This window comes from Carassius carassius, chromosome 8, assembly GCF_963082965.1.
Source record: "Carassius carassius chromosome 8, fCarCar2.1, whole genome shotgun sequence".
NCBI classification, from domain to species: Eukaryota; Metazoa; Chordata; class Actinopteri; order Cypriniformes; family Cyprinidae; genus Carassius; species Carassius carassius.
The window spans coordinates 20920836-20943636 of record NC_081762.1 but is presented as its reverse complement, the minus strand read 5'-3'; the positions used below and the strand labels follow the sequence as shown (position 1 = coordinate 20943636).

At 37.3% G+C, this 22801-nt stretch overlaps 2 protein-coding genes across 3 annotated transcripts; one reads left to right on the top strand and one right to left on the bottom strand.

The window, feature by feature from the left end:
• The first annotated feature begins 11792 nt into the window (after positions 1 to 11792).
• Positions 11793 to 16567, top strand: LOC132145516 (syncoilin-like). Of its 2 annotated transcripts, XM_059556610.1 has the most exons (5): positions 11794 to 12049; positions 12691 to 13453; positions 14064 to 14483; positions 14552 to 14680; positions 15866 to 16567. In XM_059556610.1, exons 1-5 carry the CDS (start codon positions 11925 to 11927, stop codon positions 15917 to 15919), a joined length of 1491 nt encoding a protein of 496 aa, XP_059412593.1. In that variant the 5' UTR covers positions 11794 to 11924; the 3' UTR covers positions 15920 to 16567. The 2 variants fall into 2 exon arrangements, with proteins under 2 accessions (XP_059412591.1, XP_059412593.1); XM_059556608.1 differs by lacking the exon at positions 15866 to 16567 and having other exon boundaries at positions 11793 to 12049; positions 14552 to 14998.
• A 208-nt stretch (positions 16568 to 16775) lies between these two features.
• LOC132145515 (histone-binding protein RBBP4) lies at positions 16776 to 21437 on the bottom strand. The gene is made up of 12 exons (XM_059556607.1): positions 21220 to 21437; positions 20422 to 20569; positions 19646 to 19791; positions 19363 to 19536; positions 18908 to 19023; positions 18581 to 18741; positions 18337 to 18463; positions 18160 to 18237; positions 17998 to 18074; positions 17838 to 17895; positions 17619 to 17729; positions 16776 to 17429 (listed from the first exon to the last, which is right to left on the bottom strand). The coding sequence occupies exons 1-12, from the start codon at positions 21233 to 21235 to the stop codon at positions 17367 to 17369; spliced, it is 1275 nt and encodes a 424-aa protein (XP_059412590.1). The 5' UTR covers positions 21236 to 21437; the 3' UTR covers positions 16776 to 17366.
• Between the last annotated feature and the right edge of the window lie 1364 nt (positions 21438 to 22801).

Below are 22801 nucleotides of genomic sequence, written 5' to 3'. Positions count from 1 at the left end.
TTTTTCTATCCAGCACTTTGGTCAACTTTGGTTGTTGTAAAGTGCTTAACAAATAAAGTTGGTATGGTATGGTATAGTATCACATACGTAAACAACGTATGCTGTTCTGTGTCGGCAGTACTGTATGTGGATACACTGTTAACATTGTTTACGCTTTGATCTGAATGTAAACAATGTATCCGTGTACATACGTTGCATAAGTTGTTTATGTATGTGATTCAAAATGGTGCTATAGAGTGAAATGGAAGAAATGAATGAGAAGGGTCTGGCTGCAGACTTGCACTTGCACTCTCAGACACTTGTGCTTCCGTTAGCGACGTCACTTGCAGTCTTTATTTTTTTTATTTTGTTCTATTTATTGATAACTTTTTGTTTGAATCTCTCAACATTTTACAACAGTAGCCAGGTGGTGAAGACAAGAAAAAATAAACTTAATTACAATGTCAATTGCAATCGCTACTTGCACTCTCCGCTGTGACATTACCTGTGACGGATACAATGGAGACAAGACGCTGTAGTGGTGATTAAACGATTAAAACTAAATTAGTAGGCCTACTACTATAACGTACAGGGTCCTCCAAGAAAAGGATAAGACGGGCAAATCCGTGGCCACAGAACAGCAGAATTTGAACGCAATGCACAGAGTCTTTCGTTAAGCGTTTTCCTCCTGTAGAAAAAACAAACACTTAAAATGGCATAATGTATTAAGATACATTAAGTTCAATTAAAAGACCAAATTCGATATATAGTTATTATTTAATGTACTACAAGGCAAGCAGATGGCTATGAACACAATGCGCAAACTTTGTCCTCCCATACAGCAAAACGCTTAATGTGGCCTAATAATTCAGTATTCAGTAGTCGTAACCTATTTGTCTGGTTGTTGACTCAACGTATAAACAGACCAGCAAATAAGAACGTGCATTATGAAATGCATTAAGTGATTTTAAAAGGATCAACTCCGCACATGCAAGCAGACGAGCACATAACGCAGTGCGTTACATACATTTAAAGTTTTCCTCCTTTAGAAAATCATTATAAATTAAACATAATGTAGCTTAATGAACAAAGACATTGGTATAAATGAGTTGTAGACAGTTTATTCTATATGGAAAAATGCTTAACACGAAACTTTGCGTGTTGCGTTTATTCTGGGCTCACCTGTGTACCTGTACATATTAGTTATGTATTTTAATAATGTAAAGAAGCATATTGAGTTTGGCCTTTATCATCTTAGTCCATTATGCCACATTTTGCAGTATGTGAGGAAAATACTACAGTATATACATTTTATTCATTAAAATAATAAACTGTATATTTAATTTGATATTTTAATAGCATCTTAATATATTAAGCCATGTTAAGTGTTTATGTTTTTCTACGGGAGGAAGACTATTCTGGTGTTTTGGCCACAGATTTGCTGTTCTTGTCTTTTTCTTGCAGGACCCTGTACGTTATAGTAGTAAATTAGGTTTAATTGTTTAATCACCACCAACAGTTTCTTGTCTCCATTGGTAACACGCACGATTTGTGTCGATTGAAAGTGTTGCAGGTAGCAGATAGTGCAAGTAGCGATTGCAAGTGACATTGTAATTTATTTTTCTTTTTTCTTGTCTTCGTCACCTGGCTACTGTTATAAAATGTTGGGAAATTCAAACAAAAAGTAATAAAGAATTCAACAAAATAAAAGACTGCAAGTGATGTCACTAGCGGAAGTGCAAGTGTCTGAGAGTGCAAGTCTGAGAGTGCAAGTGCAAGTCTGCAGCCAGACCCTCTTGGAATTAATTGTTGAATAAAGTCTAAATTTTTGTTTACTTTGGGCACAGAAAGTATTCTCATAGCTTTATAACATTATGGTTGAAGCACTGATGTCACATGGATTATTTTAACAATCTCCCTGCTATATTTCTGAACCTTGATCCTTGTAGTACCCTTGCTGTCTATGGGAGGGTCAGAGAGCTCTTGGATTGCATCAAAAATATCTTAATTTGAGTTCTGAAGATGAACAAAAGCCTTACAGGTTTGGAACGACATGAGGGTAAGGAATTAATGACAGAATTTTCATTTTTGGGTGAACTGACCCTTTCAATGCAACAGTTGGCTGGTTTTAGCTCATCAAAAAAAAATTCTTAAAACCATAAAACTCCTATTTGGCACCCAGGTTCTATTGTAATTTCTCTGTAAATCCCTGTAGTGTACAAACAAATCAATAACAAGCCCCCTTTACACAGGTGCTTTCCGTAAATCTCCCACCACTGTCATGGATGGGAGCTGAGGCAACAGCCAGAAAATCCCGCCTGTCCATTGGGTTAAGCCTTCCTCTCCCAGCATTGTATTATCACTCTCTCCCTCTCTTTGTCCTCTGCAGACTGGATTTCCTTCTGTACCACTGAACTTCACAGCCAGTGACACAATTGCAAATACACAGAAAAATAATAGTGATCAAAAGCTGGCATAGAGATTCTTCAACAACTTTTATTTTTTGTTGTTCCATTGAGAAAATAGAGCTGCAATGAAGAATTTTAATTATTGAGTGAATCCCTTGAAGATATAAACTTCAGTAAAGGTACAGACAGTAAAATAGTCAACACTAATACATTGTGATCTTTGGTTGAACATATGCAGTCCAGCCAAACCCCAGCAAGCACTAGACGGGTGCTCTACCACAGCTTTAGCCTTAATGAGACTCACATAGTTTCAGTGCACACTCATTACTCTGTCACAAGAATCATGGAAAAAGTACATCTTGGCAAGCATCCCCATTTTTTCTTTTATCTCCTTCATCAAGCCAGGGCTCCAGAATGAAACGCATGGAGAGTTTCAATTAGACATTCTGGCCTGTGATGAACACTTTGATTTAGAGGCTTCCGTGCCTTCATGCCTCTATCTGTAATAAGGCACTGACGTGCCAAGCTCCCAGAGCATCACAGATTTAACACTTTAACATTAGCACTCAAATAATTCTCCAGTCTTCCAGTGGCTGGTCAAATTAGGTTCACAGTTTCCCAAACAGTCCATCTTGAATGATCCATCCTTATTAAAGCAGAAGTGTGTAATTCTTTTGTAGATGTGGAATTACCTTTCGCAAGAATTAACAGGTTGATCGGCTAAAAACTATGGATCTGTAAATATTTACTGTGTGTACAATGACAGTTACCACAGAATATAATGCATGCTTTCAAGTAAAACATTTGTAGTTAGCCTGCAAGCTAACAAGATAGCTGACTAGTTTGCACACTGCTAGCTGATTAGCCTGCCAGCTTAGCATATAAGTAACGATTAGCCTGTTATTTTAGCACAAATCCAAAACCTGGACATTTTAGGCGATTTAAGAAATCCCACCCAGGACATGTCTGGGAAATGCAATGGATACATTTTTTTTTTTTTTTTATACTAGCTGCTAACTAACATTTATGCATTTAGCAGATGCTTTTATCTAAAAAAAAGATATATATGATTTTTATTGCTAATAGAAATTGCATTTTGACTGCTGAGAATACATCATAATAATATAAATATGTTTTTGAAAAGACTATTTATTCTTGTTGTCCAAGGTGTTTAGTGGGCTATTCTGTTGGTGGACAAAATCATCTATAGTGGTTTTTAACATGCCCCCTTAAACACTGAATTGGGGAATTAACATCAAATATTCCAACTTTTGTGATACTTACAAAATTCCCATATAACTGATACTTTTGTCAAAATATTTTCACTGCAAGCTATAGCTAAATAAATAAATTGGGCCAGAATTGTAATAGGATAATGATCTGCAAACCATATTGGGAAAAAAATCCATGTTAAAAAGAATGTGCAAGCTAGATTTCAAGCCATCTGACCACTTCCAGGTTGGAGGAGCACATCTGGCTGGATGCTCCGAGTCTGAGGCGGTATATGCCTACAGAGCCAAACCAATGACTCACAGAAATGTGGCTCTGACAAGAAACCACTGCTTGAAGGCAGGACACAAAAGAGTTTCATAACCCCACCCTATTCATAACATCTGCCACAAACAGACAATCAGACAGATGTGGCTGAAATCACAGCTAACTAAAGACAAAAAAGCTGGAATTGCACACATTCAGCTATTACAGAGATATTATTGACAATAAGTATTTGTTTGTTTGTCTTTTTCTTTCTCGCCTGTCATTCTTTGCTGAGTTTATAGTCTTTGAGAGAGGTCAGACAAGCTTATGCATTACCCTTTCGTCCTGTTTGCACTGTTCACACACAGGCAAAGATCCAGGCATGATGTTTGGTCTCTCTCTTTTTTCCTACTCTATTTAAGAGACACGCTGAGAGGCCAAATGTCCTGAAATTCCTGGACTTTGTTCCAATTTCACAACAAAAAAAGAACAAGAAAAGATAGCAATCACTGTTTTTTATGTGAGTTTTTCTTCTCACAGTCTGAAAAAAAATGTACAGAGATTTTAATTGTGGCCTGCACTAAAGAATCCTGAACACACAATAGGTTCTTTTAAACACTGGAGGTCTATGAGAACTCAGCTTGGAGCTGGCAGTATGCAGAGGCACAAAACTTAAAAAGTGGACAGAATATTCCCAGGCTTTGGTTCTTTGGCTTTTCAGTGCTCCTCTGGGCATTATGTGGTTGAGCATCCCAGTAAACACATGGACACTTTTGTTTGTCACACTTTCCATTCTGTTATTCATTTATGCTTTGCTGGATCCATATTTACATGCTGCTTTCCTGAAATGATCCCATGATTTGGTTTATTTTGTGATAATGACTGCACACAATCTCCACTTATGTCATGAAATACTAATTTTACTTCACTGCAATTATTTTATCTTGTCTTTCAACAAGATGAATACCACAGAAAATGAAAAAAAGCATATGTTTACATGACGATTTTTTCCTTTGCAATTTGAAAAGGTTTGTGTACAACGTCATTAAGACAATCTCTGGTCACACAGCTACACAAAAACAACTAAAACACTGTATTATTAAACGCTGCATGCCAGGCCAGTAGTTGGCGATGCTACTTTGTAAAGAAACACTACTGCACCTGCCTGCATGCACATAACGTCACCATTTTCACTAATTCAAGACGATAACAGTATCATTTCCAAAAACTTGCACTTTGTGATGAAAATGAATGGCCAAACAGATAAAAAAGTTTTACAGTGGAAGGTGTCATGTAAACAAACCCTTTATGGTCTTTTCTATGAATTAGTTAGTATTACATTAATGGTGTGTATTTTAAATACATTTTACACAGTCATGAGTATATGGTTAAAAAAAAGAACTACAACAGTTAGATTTGATCTTGAGGACAAATTTGCGGTACAGTTACCCAATCTTTGAGTGTTATGCATCATATCCATTCTGAGGTCAGGAGTCTGAAAGGACAGTTTGCTTTGCAGTAGTTTGCAGTTTACTGCATTTGCTAATCCCATGTTTATACTATTACCTTAACAGCAGGTTACAACACAAAATGAAAGACCACTTTTGTAGTCTAAACCCTCTTGTTAGTGGACATCCTTCAGTGTGTATATGAGAATGAGGCAGCAGTCGCATTGTTAATATATGAACCTTTGAAGGAGCAATACATTTTCATTTAATTTTAAGTATTTGAACATCAGCTGTATTTGTAGCCACATGAGAAACTGAAATGGACTTGAGTCTATTGTTTTGGTGCATGAAAGAGGCTTTTTAGAAACTAGAATTGCATTTATTACATTTTCCATGCATTGCAAAAAAACGGTCAACATAGGAGTCTAACCAGATACTGGGTCTCAGTCACTCTATTTTTTTATTGCCAACCCAGTCAGAGAAGCTATTTGTTTGACCTTAGATGATGTGCGTGTGTATTTCTCACAAATGGACTGCAGTGTGTATAATATTTCAAATTCTTTAAACTTGCCCAGTTCACTCTCCCTACACACTGATAAGGAGTATAATTCACATTTACACATACAGCTGCCACAGTGTAAATGTGTTTTATATACTCCTGTTTGAGAATTTCAAAGTCAGAAACACACCGTTATCAATACAACATCTTTCATATCACGTATGTGGAATGTTAAGTGTCTGCTCTTTTTAAAAATGCCATCAGCTCTAATCTCGCTTTTCATTTAAGTTTAAATCTTCAATCTAAATGTATACTTCTTTTTCTGATTCAGGTGTCGGGGGCTGATCCGACTGAACCATTCTCTAGAATTCCCTCACTATAGCAAAAAAAAAAAAACTGTCATGAGTCATTTTATATCGGCAATGAAAACAGCTGCAGTAAAAATCCCAGCAGATAGTTTTTGATCATAGCTGACCATCAGGAGAGTTGACCTCATCCACATCCACTGAAATAAATCGAGGAGACCCACTGAAAGCAGAGACAGAAAACATAAATCTCTCCAGATCACATTGATCTGCTCATCTCCAGCATTCAATGACTTCCAAAAACTCTATGTCCATTTATGGTTAACTTACCAGCTGAGATTTTTAGCCTGTGCCATGTGTTTCTATTACTAGGACCCAGTGTTCGAATTGAGTCAAAGCTCTTGGGGGGTCCCCAACCCCCCCAACCCCCCCCCCCCAAAAAAAACAACTAATAATATACATATTAGTATTTATTTATTTCATATAATAATATAATTTACTTTACTTGTGAATTTAATTTACTTTGTGTGTTTCATAACATGTTTTTGCAGCTGAGCATTTACTATGTAAAATTAAATAAAAATCTATGAAATAACAAGATGGCTCTTCTCTTCTTTCCCTTGTCCATATCTGAGAAAATAATGTAAGATGTAAGTTGTAATATTATATTTGTTGTCGTTACTGTGAATATATTTAAGAAAGCACTCCATGTTATTCATGCTACTTATTAAGGTTATTAATGGTGATATACTTTGAACAGTACACATGTAGGCATTTTATTTCATTAAAAAAACTAATTTATCTTGAATGTAGTTACATAACCCTTTCATATTTTCAAGCAGAAGTTGTCATAGTTGGGTAAACTTCTATAGTGGTGAATGAGAGTATATGTTTAAATATATGTTTTGTCACAATAGTGTTTCTACAAGAGGGAAAAAGAGAAATAATTTGATACGATTACGATGCTGATGACCATTAATCAATTTTGATCTCTTGATTCACTATCAATTCACATGAATAGGCCTACTGTACTTACTTTTCTTGGGTTAAACTCAGTATTTTCTTGCATTAATTAATATTCACTTGTGTGTGCTTATACGAGTATCTTTTTAAAATGTATAATCTAGTGTTTGATCATGTCTAAATATTTATTTAAATGCAAAACCTAAAAATAAGTAAGCAGTTATGACCTGCAATACTCTTTTGAGCAACTAGAGTATGTATATTTATTAGAGTGGGTAAACAATGGCATTGCAAATGGAAATTATTATTTTTCTGGCCACAAAATGACTTTAATTTGCCTCTTTGCATTGAATTTAAAATCCTTTTCTCCACTTAACCTTAAATAATACACTAATTGTATTAGGCTATACATAATAATGGAAAATAGGATACAATTCATAACAAAAACGGTTGATCTGCATGTTTGTCTTCGGCGTAATAATCAATGCATGTGTGTCTCACGCACAATTCGTGAGAGTTAGCAACCCTGCTTTATCATCGTTGACACAAAAAAAGCCTTCACCTGATGAACATTTTCATCAGTAATAATGTCCTTAATTAAATTAACACTGTTTTTGAGCAGTTAAGGTTACTAGATTTAAAATGATTTGTTTAATTCAGAATGGGTGCAATGCTAGCTCCAAACAAGATTCTATTTTTCTCAGAATTACGTTAGATGGCTAATTACAACTAACAAGCCGATAGTGAGCTAGCATCATAAGATAAAAAAAAACAACTATTGACAGACCAAGATTATAAGTGATTCTCTGATTCTAAGATAAACACTTATTCAGTAGCAATAAATTAGGTGTACCAAACAATCATAAAACAAAGAAATATTATCTTACCGTTATCGTGAGGTAAAATAATGACGAAGGATCACTCTGTCAGCCAATCACACAGCGACGTCGCGCCCGCAGTCTGTAAATTCCTTCAGAAAACAGCGTATGGCGCACTTGAGCGTATTTTCAGATGCACATCTAATTTGAAGTAGCTTTTTATGGGAGCGGCACTTTTTACAGTCTATGGAGCGGCAGCGCAATACTTTGGTAAAAAATAGATAGATAGGGCTATGTCAAATATTGTTTCTATTTTAGTTTTAATGAAAAACCAGGGGACCCCCCAAGGTCATTTTTTTGGGCCTTATGGGGGGTCCCGGACCCCCCCAGCCCCCCCTCAATTCGAACACTGCTAGGACCCAAAGTGTTTCATTTTAAATGATATGTCTGCATATGTCTTTCACTTAAAAAATCATCATCGTACAACCCAGTGCTCTTGCAGGTGCATGTTTTGTAAGAAATTTGCGTGGATTTTTTTAGATCAAAAATGATATGTGAAACTTAAAAGGAACACTATGGAGTGCCATTTACTTGGATTTGCTTCAGTTGTATCCCACTCAAAACAATATCATGAGAGAGTTATCTGATGTTTGAGAATGTTGTCGTGGCAGTTGAGGCGGTTATTTTCAGACCCTTGAAGGTTGTTTATCACGACCATCTTTCCTTTTCATGTGATACTAATGCTTCAACATTGTTTTGAAGAGACACAGAGAGTGATACATGTGTTTTTGAAAAGCATGTTTTTTATCACACAGTGTCAGTCATTCTTAAAATGTTCTTTGAGGTAAGCAGATATCTTCTTCAAGACTGTCTTTTTCTTAGAACACATGTAGAGTTTCTATTAACAACACAATCTAAGAAAAATCTGACAGCCAGCAATAAATAAAAGATCACAATGCTCAGTTATCAGACACTTATAGCTCTCCAAAGACTTTTATGATAATATAACTCCTACCAAAAATGTAAATGGCACGCACAGAATGTTTAGGCTGCAATCCAAAATAAGTCAGGGATATTAATTTGAGCTAATATTGCTTTGTTCACCAGGTAAGCACAAACATCTAAAATATGAACAAGTAATGTTTTTGTTTTAGTATGCTTTCCGCCATTTACTGGACTGGACTTTTGAGGCCTACAGTGAAGCTAACCTCTGATATTTTGTTGTAATGGGAGTTGCTTAATGAAGATGATGTCATGACAATACTGAATAGTTGATGGTTACATAAATATTTGTGTTGTACAAATACATATCCTGATATACATATATCCTGAGCTGTAATGTGAACAGCAGAAAAATTGGAAATGCAAAATAAAAGTAGTAACTGAGCTTTAAAACATTATTTAAAGATATTCTATAGATATACAGATCAAAATTTAAATCAATAATCAAAACTTTGGGATTAAGTTTTCCATCCATTTCTTCTCAACATGAAGAAAGCCTTTAAAGGTGCTATATGTAGAATTGACACCGAGTGGTTGAACTAGATATTGCAGTCCAAATTCAAATTATTGTAGAGGTTTTTTTTTCGCCAGGCCCCTCCTCCTCAGACTTTGCACACGCAGGTTGCCAGATTAACAAAAACAAAAGGAACGAGCACACTTGACGTAGGAATGAAATGAAATACGCAGTGTTTTCCGACAATTGGCAACCCAGGGTGCTGAAATACAGTTGGTTAAACTGGCAGTGGGCGGGTTTCACAAACAAAAACAGAGACAGACATTCCAGCCCAGAACGCACATTTTTAAAGGTGAATAACTGACTGTAGCATTGTTTTTCAGATAAACAAGTATGTTAACTTATCATGTTTCTCAAACATCTGCAAACATATTATGGTATTTTTATGCTTTACATACAGCACATTTGGATCTATTTTTTAAAACTTTTAAAACTTAGATCTTGTTTATTCAGAGGTATGAAAGAACGCTTCTAAAAGTCCAAAATAAATTATTTATTCCTAGGTCTCGAACCATTTGTCCAAACTAGAGACAGTGACCATGTGTACTTGTACTTTTGTTTGGTGTCAGACTTTTGAACCTCACTGTATGTACTTAGTTACACATGTTGATGAAGCAAAGCCCTGTAGAGCAGTAGTGAGCTTTTAGTCAAACACTGGATGTGAAGTGGCATACCAAAATATTGAACTTTCCAGAGCACCTCTAGACCAGAGGCTTACAGCCATCCTTTGCAGTTACCTAAAAATAGAAAAAAGGAAATTATTGATGGAAAACTGCTGAGTGGTCCCTGACACAGTTGCACAATACAATCAAAATCATACGTATTGTTTAGGAAAACAAATGGTTAAGTCTTTTCATCTATGTATCTATGTAAGTTAATATATACACTTGTTTACTGAGCAAACCTGTAATTCAAGACCACACAGGGAAAAACTTGGGATTATTTTTTACACTATTCGGAAATATTAACAGTGTTTGCTAAGGCTAGCTTCATTATTATGATTCCTGATTGTATTGTGATACACTGTATTATAAAGAAGAAAATGCATATTCCAAATAAGTGCTTTACTTTTTCTAACAAATAAACTTAAGCTTATATAATAAGAGTGAATGAAGCTGTTGAACACGGTTTTGAATGGTCATTACCAAGATAGGTCAGCACGGGCTTCACTCAAGCCTTATTACGCAGCTCAAGAGCCTCTGCATTCCTCAGAGGGGGCTTATTATTGTTACTACCCTGTCTGTCCGTAAGAGGGAGAGCCTTGAATGTTGGGCATCAAAATAGTTAGAAAAAGTTTGTAGTAAAAAGCTTCTAGATGTAACGTTTAGAAATGTTATTTTTAGGTTCCAATCAGATGAGTAATTCCGCCAAGACAACATACATAAATAAACTGCAAATGCACATATGTATGTGTCACCTTAGTAAAAGAGGTTGTATTGCGCCTACATGTGGTTCTAAGTGGAATGTAGGAGTTTAATTACAGGAAAGCCCCAGCTCCAATGGGTGCATTCCATCTAACTAAGTGAACCAGAAACCTTTTACACCAATCCAAGAGTTCTCCTTTTTATGACTTAGGGGCTTTCACAATAGTATAGTAGTTACTAGATGTTCAACAGTGCATTACTCATTTGTTCCTGTGTAGTTATTAATGACGGAACAGGATGATGCTACCTCATAACTTTATCGCTTTTAAAACCTCCACTAGATTAATTTGGAATGAACATGACAATTCTTGCTAAAGAAGGATTTAGAAATAGCTCACTGATTTCACGTATTTAGAAATAGCATACTTTCACCATGTGGTTATTATTTTTTATCAAGAATTGTATTTTGGCATTTTATCTTGGTTGAAAAATTTTGTTAGGCCTTATCACAGCACCACATTATTAGTTTGTTGAAACTAGCTGCCTCAAAATATCTGTCTTGTACCAGCTTTACTGATCTGTGAAACATCTATTTAGATCTGTGATGTCTATTAAAAGCAGCTGAGAAAATGAGCAGGCATTGGCGCTGTTGGCTCTTCTAAACAAGCGCTCACTCCTGATATCTCGCTGTCTATAATCACTCTATTGAGGCTTTCAGTTCCCACTTGATTTCTATCCTGTCCATGCTTTATGAGAGCCTGGCTTTCAGATCATTCCTGAATGTAGGTCAGTGCCGTTTAGGAAACCAAAAAAAATATGACAACTTTTCACAAGCATCTCCCAGTGCCCCTATTGGTGACTGCAGCATGCCACTCTTGTGTGGCAGCACCTCTTGGATTCTTTTGCTGTGTCATGTCCATGTGCGGACACTACACTTCCCACCCATTGGATACTGTTTATAGTTATTTGCATAAAATTTGCTCTTTGCTATCCTATTGGTTCCAGTGAGGAGGTCACCTCCCAGAGGACCTCATGATTCCTGATTAGCTCAAGTTGGTGCCTATGCTGTACAAGCTCATATTTCTTCCCCCTTTCTGTTTATTAATAAATATATACAGATAAAACGTTGCCTGAGAGACCAGTGGCATATGTTTAAACTCGGTCAGAGAGAGGCCAGACTACTGCTGTCCAATGTTCATGTTCAGTTGGCTACCAGCTACACTTTGGGTTCACTTCATGGTTATTGTCCTGGAAACTCGTTATCTGAGTTGAGGTGAGTTGATGCATTTATATATAACAGTTTTTTTTTCTTAAAGGCTTTTGATTTTTGAATATTTAAATTGGCACAGTCTCCTATTGCTCTAACTACATCTTCAGACTTGTCATATCACTACCTACTCATTCACTACACAGTGTTTTCATGGTTTTTTACAGGAAGAGATATTTCTAGATACGTAAATCATAGAATTTGGGCAAAGTTTATGTGCAAAAAATGTATTGTTTCCCCGTTTTGGTGGCTAACAGCATTTTGATAAAGATCCAGAAGATGCATATGTAGAAATTGGTAGAAACATTACCGTTATATTAACATCATGTTTGCCAAAGCATGTATGTACTTGTACCAATGTGTACATATACAACTGACTAAAAGTCCACTCGCAGATGTTAATCTATGTGTTCATGATCAGTCAGCTGTTCGACAAGTTTATGCAGCTGTCCTTCAATGACCCATTCGCTTCAGATTTCTTCTCACCATCCTTTGATCACTCAGGAATCACAGTTCACACAGTTCACTTGTGGCTAACCACAAGATGTGTTGATATAGTGATCAATGCATTTGGTGTAAAGTAATATAAACTACATGCCGTAGTTAATTCAGATTTAACCGGCATTCCAATAATATTCACCTCATAGGGCAACATACAAAATGGAGGATCAAGAAATGAACTTTGAGCAAGCTTATGGGTCTCTATTGGAGAAGGACAAAACGTTCGAACCCTTATTCATTGAGGAGGAAGATGAAGACTACTTTGAAGACTGCTTGGGAGAGATTGAAGCTGCTCTAACTCTTCCTGGAGAGTCCATGCCTTGTTCAGTAAAATGCAGAGAAGCTTTGCAAGCTGAGTTTAATGGACTTATGCAACAGATGTTGGCACAGTTAGATGTTTTTGATGCAGCCGATCCAACTACTGTACCACTGGAGTTGTTTTCAGAAACAGCAAACACAATGGACAAGAATGGATTCACAAAAACAATCGAGTTTGGAGAAACATGCATTTCTGAGAAAGAGCAAACTGTGTTGGAGGCTGAAGATAATGCCGTTGGCATTCCTGTCGAGGCAAAGCCTGAGTTGTCTACCACCATGGAAATACAAAAGCTCAGCGAAGCATTTGAGAGCTGTATTGAGGAGGTGGGCCAGTTGGAGCGCAGAAGGGATGAGCTGGTTCAGGAGCTTCTGGAGCTGGAGGAGCCAATGGCCCAAGAGCTGCAGACTGTGAGGGAGGCTCTAGGGGAAGAACAAGGCCTCCTGTTCAAAGTCAGACTGGAAAGACAGAGCCTTCAGGAGGAAACTCATAAGACCAAGAAATGCCTCTTCATAGCGGCTCGAGACTGTGTACAGAGACAAGTGCAGCTTGAATTACAACAGAAAGAAGTGGAGCAGCTCAACCAAGCTCAGGTAGTGTTAAGTGAACTAGTACAAGAACACTGAAACGCTTAAAAGCTTGCTCAAGTTTTTAAAATATTAAACTTAAGCAAGATTTTTATATTGATATACTGAGGATTTGCAAATGTTGTTTAGAACTATATAGCAAAAGGACACCAGGAACTGTATGAGGTATTTTTTTCTGCTTTCCTGGTCAGGCCTGTAGTTCACATTCTCAGTGGCCCCATAACAATAATTTGGTTATTTTTAATTATCAGATTTTCTTTCTTGCAAAATGTGTTAACCAGATTATTTTAAGTTACTGACAATTTCCACCCAATAAAACTTAATGTCATATAAAATCATATGGTTCAAGTCAAAGGTCCCCAACCCTGGGCCGTGAAACAGCTGCTGCTGGGCCTCAAGTATGCAAAATGAGTCTAGGCTATATGCTATCCCAATGTATTATTTATTGTGTGTATCCCTTTTGATAGCTAACATCTAAATTACATAGGGTGCGATTACAGAAAATACTTTAAGATTTAAAAAAAATGGTCCATGGTATAAAAAAGGTTGGAGACCTGTTGTTGTGATAAATGGGTGTTAAATTCACTCTAACTGTATTCAAAACCCTCTGACTCAGGAGGAGCTGAATGCCCTTGCTGTTAAGCTGACTGAGGAGATCGCCAAGATCCATTCAGATCACCAAAGCCACCTGCAGGAACTACAAAAACAACTGAACACCACACAGGAATCCAGCAAGAAGAAAAATCACTCTTATGTAACTCAAGGACGACGGGCCTCTTGTGACCTCCAGCAGTACCTGCATGATGGGATCAAAGCTCTGGAGGAGTTCTACGAGCCCCGGTTAGTGTCCCTGCTGAAGAGACGGGAGGCCACCATGGATGCCCTCAGTAAGTCTAAAGATCAGTGCCAGGAGCTGAGGGCCCAGTTAGGACCGTTGAGAGAAGAGGAGGAGATGCTGAGACTCCAGAGAACTTGTCTGGAGGAGAGGATCCAACTAATGGAGAGACAGAGGAGGGAAAATGTGGAACAATATAGGGTGAGTCATTTTCACAGATTTATATTATTGTCATTTTAGTTACTGAATGTTTAATGTTCTTCATTCAGGACACAGTTGATGACTTAGAGGAGCACATCAGAGAACTGAAAACTGAGCTCAAGATCCAGATAAAGAAGACAGAAGAGTTGGATATGCTGAAGAACAACACGGCTAAAGAGCTGTTCTTCTACAGGCAAGTACAGACACTTTTCAAAGGTTTGCAAAGTAATTTAAGGGGAAAATACTATTACACCATACATATGTTTTAAATGGTAAAAAGACAGTTGCTAGACTTCTAGCTTTGTCACACTAAACTCTGCCCACAGTGATATTTCATTGGCCCAAAAGCTTACTCTATTAAATGATTATATATGGTCTGTCATCAGTTGTTCACTTATTTACTAAAGTGCCAAAACACAATTTTAAATAGAATAGCTGATTTAGTATTTTACATCAATGCCACTTACTGATGTAAATATATAAAAATATATAAATATTAGTAAGATATCAAAAGTCATATACATTTGACAGGAATACATTTACATATATACATATATTATACATATTATACTATACAGGAATACATTTTGACAACGGATTTGCAAATCAGTTTATTTCCCTTAACCACACACTGGCTGATGCATCATCATTCTGTACACGCTACACTTTTATAAACATGTTACAGTTTAAGGGGTGCATGTTTACATGTCACTGTTTTTAGCTAAAAGCTGAAAACTTTGTATGGGTTTTGGCTAAACATTTACACGACAACAGTGTTTTGCATGCCTGAAAACACAAACTTTTGAAAAAAGGTTTGAAAGTGTACGTTTTTGAAAACACTACCATTATTATCTGTGTGTAAATTACAAAAGCACAAATTTCTGAAAAAAGTGGCATCATGTGCATATGTGTTCAGTCTATAAGCATGCGTGAGTACTTGGCAACCAAAACCAGCAATGCTGATATTCACGGCTCTGTAGAAGAACACATATGTGCGCAAGTGCGTAGATTTTTTTACAAAGTGACATCGCCCACTATTGGCCTGTAATGTATAACACAGCATTTTCAAACATTTTTGCAGGTCAGTTTTAATGGGGATACTTTTGGCAATGTTGTCTGTATACAAAGCTTTTTTTTTTTTTTTTTAAAAGGAATTTTCCATTTTTAGTACCTGGTTGTCGTGTAAACTATAAAAGCCCATTGTTCTCAGGAGGTCCATCTTCCTCCATCTTACCGTTCTGATTGGCTGTGATTCTACTGGATTTCAACTTTCAGTGTGGACAGACAATTTACTTTTACTAATTGCTGTAAACTTGCTGCACTGCATCTGGTTAGGGCAGATGGCACATCTATATTTTACACCTTTATTGTTTTGCAGAGAGCATGTAGAGGGCACCTGCAAGCAAGAGAACAGTGTGGTGGTGGAAAAAAGCTAATGAAATAAAGGTTGTGTTATTATCCAATTAGTTATGTAAACTGCGTTTGATATATTGTTTTTATAGTTAAATAGAAACTGCCTGTCTTCTCTTATTAATAGTATCATTAATAGTCAATCACCAAAACAATAAGACCAGTTAACTGAAGACGCACAACAGTGTTTTCTGCAAAGGTCAAATTTGATTATTAAAGCACTCTGAACAGTAAGGACCAATTGTGTCAGATAACCAGATCTTTATCTGACAAGTCACATGGTTTAGAATGTTCTTAAAACACTGTTTTGGTTGTGTGTATAAGAGGGAATAAAGCTCATATAGAAGTGGTGCCTGTGAAAGTGCTTTCTCTTATAAGAGGGTAAAACAAGGACTTATTTGGGCACTGTAGGAGAGCTCTATAAACATGCCAACAGCATGATGGTGAGAACGTTTAGATGAATGACTAAGAGGAGATTAAGTGCTTGATTGATTTGATGTAGAATAAGATGAAATTAGCAAGAATTAGAAATGTTTATATGATTTGTACCTAGCTGTGAATAGAGTACAAGAATATGAACTCTGTCAGAGTGACAGGGAGCATGTTTTTTTTTCCTAAACAGAGTAAGTTGCTATTTCAAGACATTTTGGTGACTAAAATGCAGAAAGTTTGAATCTGAGTAATTAAAAAAAAAATAAAAGTTATTTGTTGAGGAAAACTGGTGGCTACAACTTGTCTGATTGGTTAACAATGGTAATAATTTTCGGCTACCTGGTTCATGCACATCTCTCACATTTTGGAACTTGGTAATTTATGTATGAGATTCAATGCAGAATCTCTGCAGAAAATATTACAAAAGCTGTGTCACTAACAACATATACATTTTATCAACAACAAAAAAAAGTTTATTCATATTGTTCTGTACAACAGTATGGACATACAGGAGAAAAACATGGAAAAGTCACAATATTAAAACGACATTAAACACCACCTGACTGATACATGAAGCTCAAAAAAAGGACACAAGAGCTTACGTCATCAATACATCTAGCCAGAAATTAAATGGATACTTAAATGGGAAAATGCATTTGTAGGACAAGTTTTAAACAAATCTACTGAACAACATTGTACCACTGCACTCTGGTCACAATATACTACCCATCTGTATACACTTTTTTGATATTAAGTAATACTTTAAGCATACTTAAACTGCAAGAAAATCTTCACGAGACGCTGGTGGGAAGGGATGAGAAAGGTTTATTTGTCTCATTCTGATTTGACCAATGATCAACAGACATTTTTCTTAGAAAAATAGTCTATAAACATAGTAGTAGAAAATGCCTGGTGGGGAAAGTCAATTATTCCTTTTCCATTACTTAGGGAGAGCACTTAAGTTCTTCACCTGTGTGTAGACAGACAGTTTTTAGAAGAGTTTTGTCTTATGCTGCGAGTGTGGTGGTATAAAGAGCTGTTTTATCCCTGAACCTCAGTGTCTGCTGCCCCCTCTGGGTCCTCATCATTGTAGATGTTCTCTGCCTAAAGAAATAAAAAGAAATATGCATATAAAAAAATAGCTATAAGATAAAACTAGAAAAGTAATGCTAAAACTCTTGCACAAACAACTATCTCCACCAACATCCACATTTGGGTGGGGGGGGGGGGCTTATTTATTGCAGAAAATTCAAAGTTGTAACAAACAGGCTTAAAAGCTGGTAGTGTCCTTACCATCTGCCAGACTTGCATGATGTTGTCCTCAGATACAGAGCAAATCACCCATGGTTCATTTGGATTCCAGGAGAAGTCAGAAATCTTGGCTGTATGACCTCCATGGATGAACTAAATTTTTTAGAAAATAAAATGTGAACATGAACTCGGAGAAATGCACTTTATCTAAATGTATACATGTAAATACACAAACTAAAACTGAACAAGATTACTACTCACCAGTAGCTCTGGAGGTCCATCCTCTGCATCTTCTGGTGACTGTTCCTCACCGATTTTACTACAAGAAAAACAATGATTTCTCATTAACAATGTAAAAAGATGTTAATAATAATGTATTTTCCATTTCCGCTGTAGTAGTGAGGAAAATGAGACAACCCACCTGAGGTCCCAGACATTGAGTCGCCTGTCTGTTCCACTAGAGGCCAGGATGGTCTCATTATGGGGTGACCACTGAACCTGTGGACACATTTGAAGAGTTTGTGTTATCGCACTCATTTAACTTTAATTTCATCCGCAATCATGGCAGGCAGGGATTCGGTACCTGGAAGATTTCATCTTTGTGCGATTCAAATGAGTGAAGTTTCAGCTTCAGGTTTCGCAGATCCCACAATGCAACAGTCTGTGAGAGACAAAAAGCAGTTCAGAGATCTAAATATAGAAGCACATTTAATAAGTGTTCACAGGTGTAACAGAACCAGTTGCTCAGTGTAGTTCTCACTTTGTCAGCAGAACCGGTGGCCAGAATGAACTCGCTGTAGGGGTTGAAGGACAAACAGTTGACCTCTGCAGTGTGGGCATCTACTGCATGACTGGGTTTGGATGTGTTATTGGAGCGTGTGTCCCAGCTAAAGGAAGGGGAAATACCAGATTAAAATACTGCTCACGTTACATGCCTTTTTAAGTGACATGTTGTGCTAAAGACATTCAGATTACAGAAACACACAGGAAGACAAAGAACTTACATCATCAGCTTCTGGTCATCTGCAACAGACCCAAAGAGAGACTCATGCAGCAGGTGCCAAGACACGTCCTCCACTACAGCCGTGTGACCAGTAAAAATGGTCTTAGCGTCCACTATTTTTCCCTCCTTTGGCACTGTGCTGATGTCCCACAGACAAATGGTCTACCGAAAAACAAAAACAGAAGAACTTGAATATTTAGTGTTGGCTGAATTTAAAAACAAATGAAAGGTATAAAAAGTAACATCTGAAACCTCAGCATGTTTGCAAATGTACAGCTGTGGTCACCATACAAATAAGTCAATGATAGAAATTGTACAAATGTCTTACATGATCATCAGATGCACTCAGTAGACAGCCACTCAGGTTGGGGTTCCAGGACAGACCATATCCTTCTTTCTGATGTCCCCTCAGACGCAGGTCAGGAGTGCACTCCCCAGAGGGGTCTTCCAGGAGCACAGAGCACAAATTTAGAGGGAATACTTAATACTGACATATGATACCTACACACAAACACTGAGTTGACAAGTAGCTTGGAAATAAATAAAAAATAGTTAAGTCTCCCATTATCATCTTTTCCCCATGAAATAAGTCAGTCATAACCACATTGAACAACTAGTTGGTTTTTGTGGTTACAAATCTAGAATTTATTTTTTAGTGCAGTGCTTTAAACAGTGTGCTATGCATTTACATGTTAAAATGCTGTCTTCAGACTAAGTGCTTTTTAAGCAATTCCGCTAGATAAGTTGAGTTAAAAGTGACAACTTTTCCAGAAGTGCTCATACCAGGTTTGGAGGGGTGTTTGGTGTAGTCAAAGACCAGCACATCACTAGTGGGGGTCTTGGTGGCAATGATGCAGGGGTTCTGTGGCATGTAGCGAGCCCTGTTCACTTCTCCCTCATGATTAATCTTGATCTCAATCTCTATCTTGCCACTCACTGAGCCAAAACCACCAAACTCTGTGAACAAACAGAGACATACAAGTGACAACATGAGGCAAGTACACAGGTCGACATGATGCAGTCACAATTTAGTTTATGATCTAAACATTATATATAAATCACTCACCTCCTTTTTCACTGTCATAATGTGAGGCATCAAACTGGGCGTCATCATTGGGCAGCTGGACACTGGCGATAACCAGGTGATTCTGCTCATCAGAGGTATGAGTGCCGAGAACCAGGCGGTGCACGCTAAAATCCTTCCCTTCAGGTCTGTGAAACAGATGACAAGTGTGCTTATTTACACTGACCTTTATAAAAATGTACAACTATGATGAAATAGAAACACCGGGCATACAATATTCATTACCTCATTTCTAAAGCAGTGAACCTTAAAGATCACTATTATCATAACATCACCAAAAAAAAGTTTAGAAGAGAGGGTGAAAAAGCCTACTCAATCAATTAAAATATTTTAAAGAGGAGCTCCGACAACTAATTGACAGTGATTTGTTTATCGATTAATCACATTCGTCACGTTACTTTACAGCAGTGAATAAAACATTTTAGGGACAAAACTAATCTGGAAAACAGTGAATGACAGCTGCTGCGGGAAAACTGGAGGACCCAATTTGTCCTAAACAAAGTAATGCAACATATTAAGTGATTCAAACAAATGCATATAATAGTTTTACACCGCTTGCCTTGTCATGTCTTTTGAAAGATTGCTGTTACTTACAGTAGCTTTATCTGATACAGCACTGGGCAGAATGAGGAATATCAATTTTGTTAATTTATTAATTCCAAAGTACATTTAATAATTTGGAAATTTTCTTCAAATTAATTGGTTACCAAAATAATCAGTTTCATTCCTGTTTCAAAAGTAATGTGAATGTGTGTTACCTGGTGACATCTGGCAGCCACTGAGCAGTAAGACTGGGCCACTCCAGCGCGTGGGTCATCACCAGATCATAAAGAAACGGGGTGTTTTTCTTCCAGATTTTATATTCTTCATTTATCACCCTCTCCTCCACCGCGTCATCAAATGCAGCTGTGACACAAAGGGGCGGGAAAACAAATTGAGATCTGTCAAAACTACTTCCTTCAGCACCGACACTTTTTTTTAGAGCAACTTGAATATGTAAGTTAAGATCAAAGCGGTTTTCCACCACAATTACTGTACGACAATAAATTACTTTCCGTTTAATATATGTAACGTTAACTAAATCTACTGGAAGATGAAGATGCAACTGATATTGTGCAATATGTCATAAACTCTCTGAAAAACGACTTAAACATTAAGTGCCATTGCCACAATATTTCACTTATCAGTTAGCAACACAAACAAATAACGTTAAATAAATGCAAAACAATACTCAGCTTCCTGAAACTAATCGACGCGTCCCACATTCACACACTTCAACTTAAAAGCCAACTCGACGCTAATTTAACTAAATAGCTTAATAGTTTAGATACTTCCTAACACGTTCCCATCATAATAATAACACATTTAGGCCGAGAAACAGCTCCTGTGTGTTCATAACAGGCTGTAATGTGTGAAGTGTACTGATGTAGCAGCACTGTGTGGTTATGGCGGGACTCGGCCTGCTCTGAACTAACACCTCCGCAGCCGCCACCGGCATCATTTAACAACGGCCGCTGAAAGAGAGAGAACCCCGAGTGACACGGAACCATACCGACCTTCTTTATCAGCCATAACGCCTCGACAGACAGCTATCACTCGTAAACCTGACCGATAAACGGATACCGGTGTAGTTTCCTCGTGAGTGCAGGATGCTCTTTGTCTCGCGCCGGCGTGCACGTTCGCGCCAACTCGGACAGACCCAGCAGAGCACGCGCCGCCAATGAGCGGAGAGGAGGAGAGCGGCTTCTTCTGTGGAGGAGCAGCATCACACACTACAGCCTCTACACTGCCCTCTGCTGACAACACGCCACCGAATGAAACCTTTGGTAGTAGGCTATACATTATATAAATACATTTGACTTGAATTTAATTTAAAGGAGTTATATGAAGCTTTTTTAAATATCATTATTTTGTGTATTTGGTCTAACAGAATAAGTTGACATGCTTTAATGTTCAAAAAACGAATACATTTTTAAATACTGTGCATTATTGTGGGTCCTCTATGCCCCGCCTTGTTTTCTACAAAGTCCCTCCTTCCGACAAGCGCAGTCTGCTATGATTGGCCAACTGACGCAGTGCACTGTGATTGAATGAACACCGCAAGCACTCATCAGAAAAGTAATGGCTGCTCTTTCCAGAATCGCCAGCTTCATCTTACCATCAGTTCAAGCCCGAAAGGGGACCAGAGTGGCATGACAGACACTAGTGATAAAGCTTGTATATGATTCTTTTACACGAGCACGCGCGCGCACACACACACAACACGCAAAACTCCGCATTTGAACAGTCAATACCAAATAAACTAATAACAAAACATACTTACAGTAGCTGATTCAGAAGCGGCAGGTTGTAGTAGCAAAGTCAGAATGACCTCCTCTCCTAGGTCCACGAAACAGTTGTCCCTAAAATGCGTTGCTGTCCTGTTGTAAGTAATCTTAAAGATTCCTAAATGCATCTACTTTCGGAAGGACAAATAAAGTGCTTTTGTTTTCGCCAAGATACACACAGCATTTCCCTGACATGGCTGCTTCAACACTGAGGTTACTTGAACCATGCCTTCTTTCTTTGCGTGAACACTTGGGTGGTGTTTTGCAAATCTTCCCACATGGTGATGTAGCGACGTGGGAACATGTTTAAACGAGGCATTTTAGGGGGGCGTGGCAGAGTCTTAATTTTGATAAAGAATATCGCTTTGGATTTCAGACTTTAGTCTTTGTGACTTTACAGATCTTCTTCATGTACCAAGAGCTTGTAACACTCCAAAGAGAAACAAAAAATTTAAATCGCATCATATAACCCCTTTAATTTGACTATTTTTATTTTGAAATATTAGACTAATTAAGAAAAAAAAAAAGAATTCAGGGAAAAAATATTACAACCCAACTTTGATGTAAAAGTCAGATATTAACAATAAATACACATATATAAATATATATATATATATATTGTTCTATATGCAGGGCCGCTGCTGGCCAAATGGGTGCCCTAAGCAGGATTGTATTGTTGTGCCCCCTTCCTCAAATATGATGATGGAAAAAAAACACCTACTATAGGGGTGAAAGTAGAACTTTAATCAAATAAGAAAGTAAATTAATAAATTGTATTATTTACAAATTACAATTGTAGCTCTCGACATTT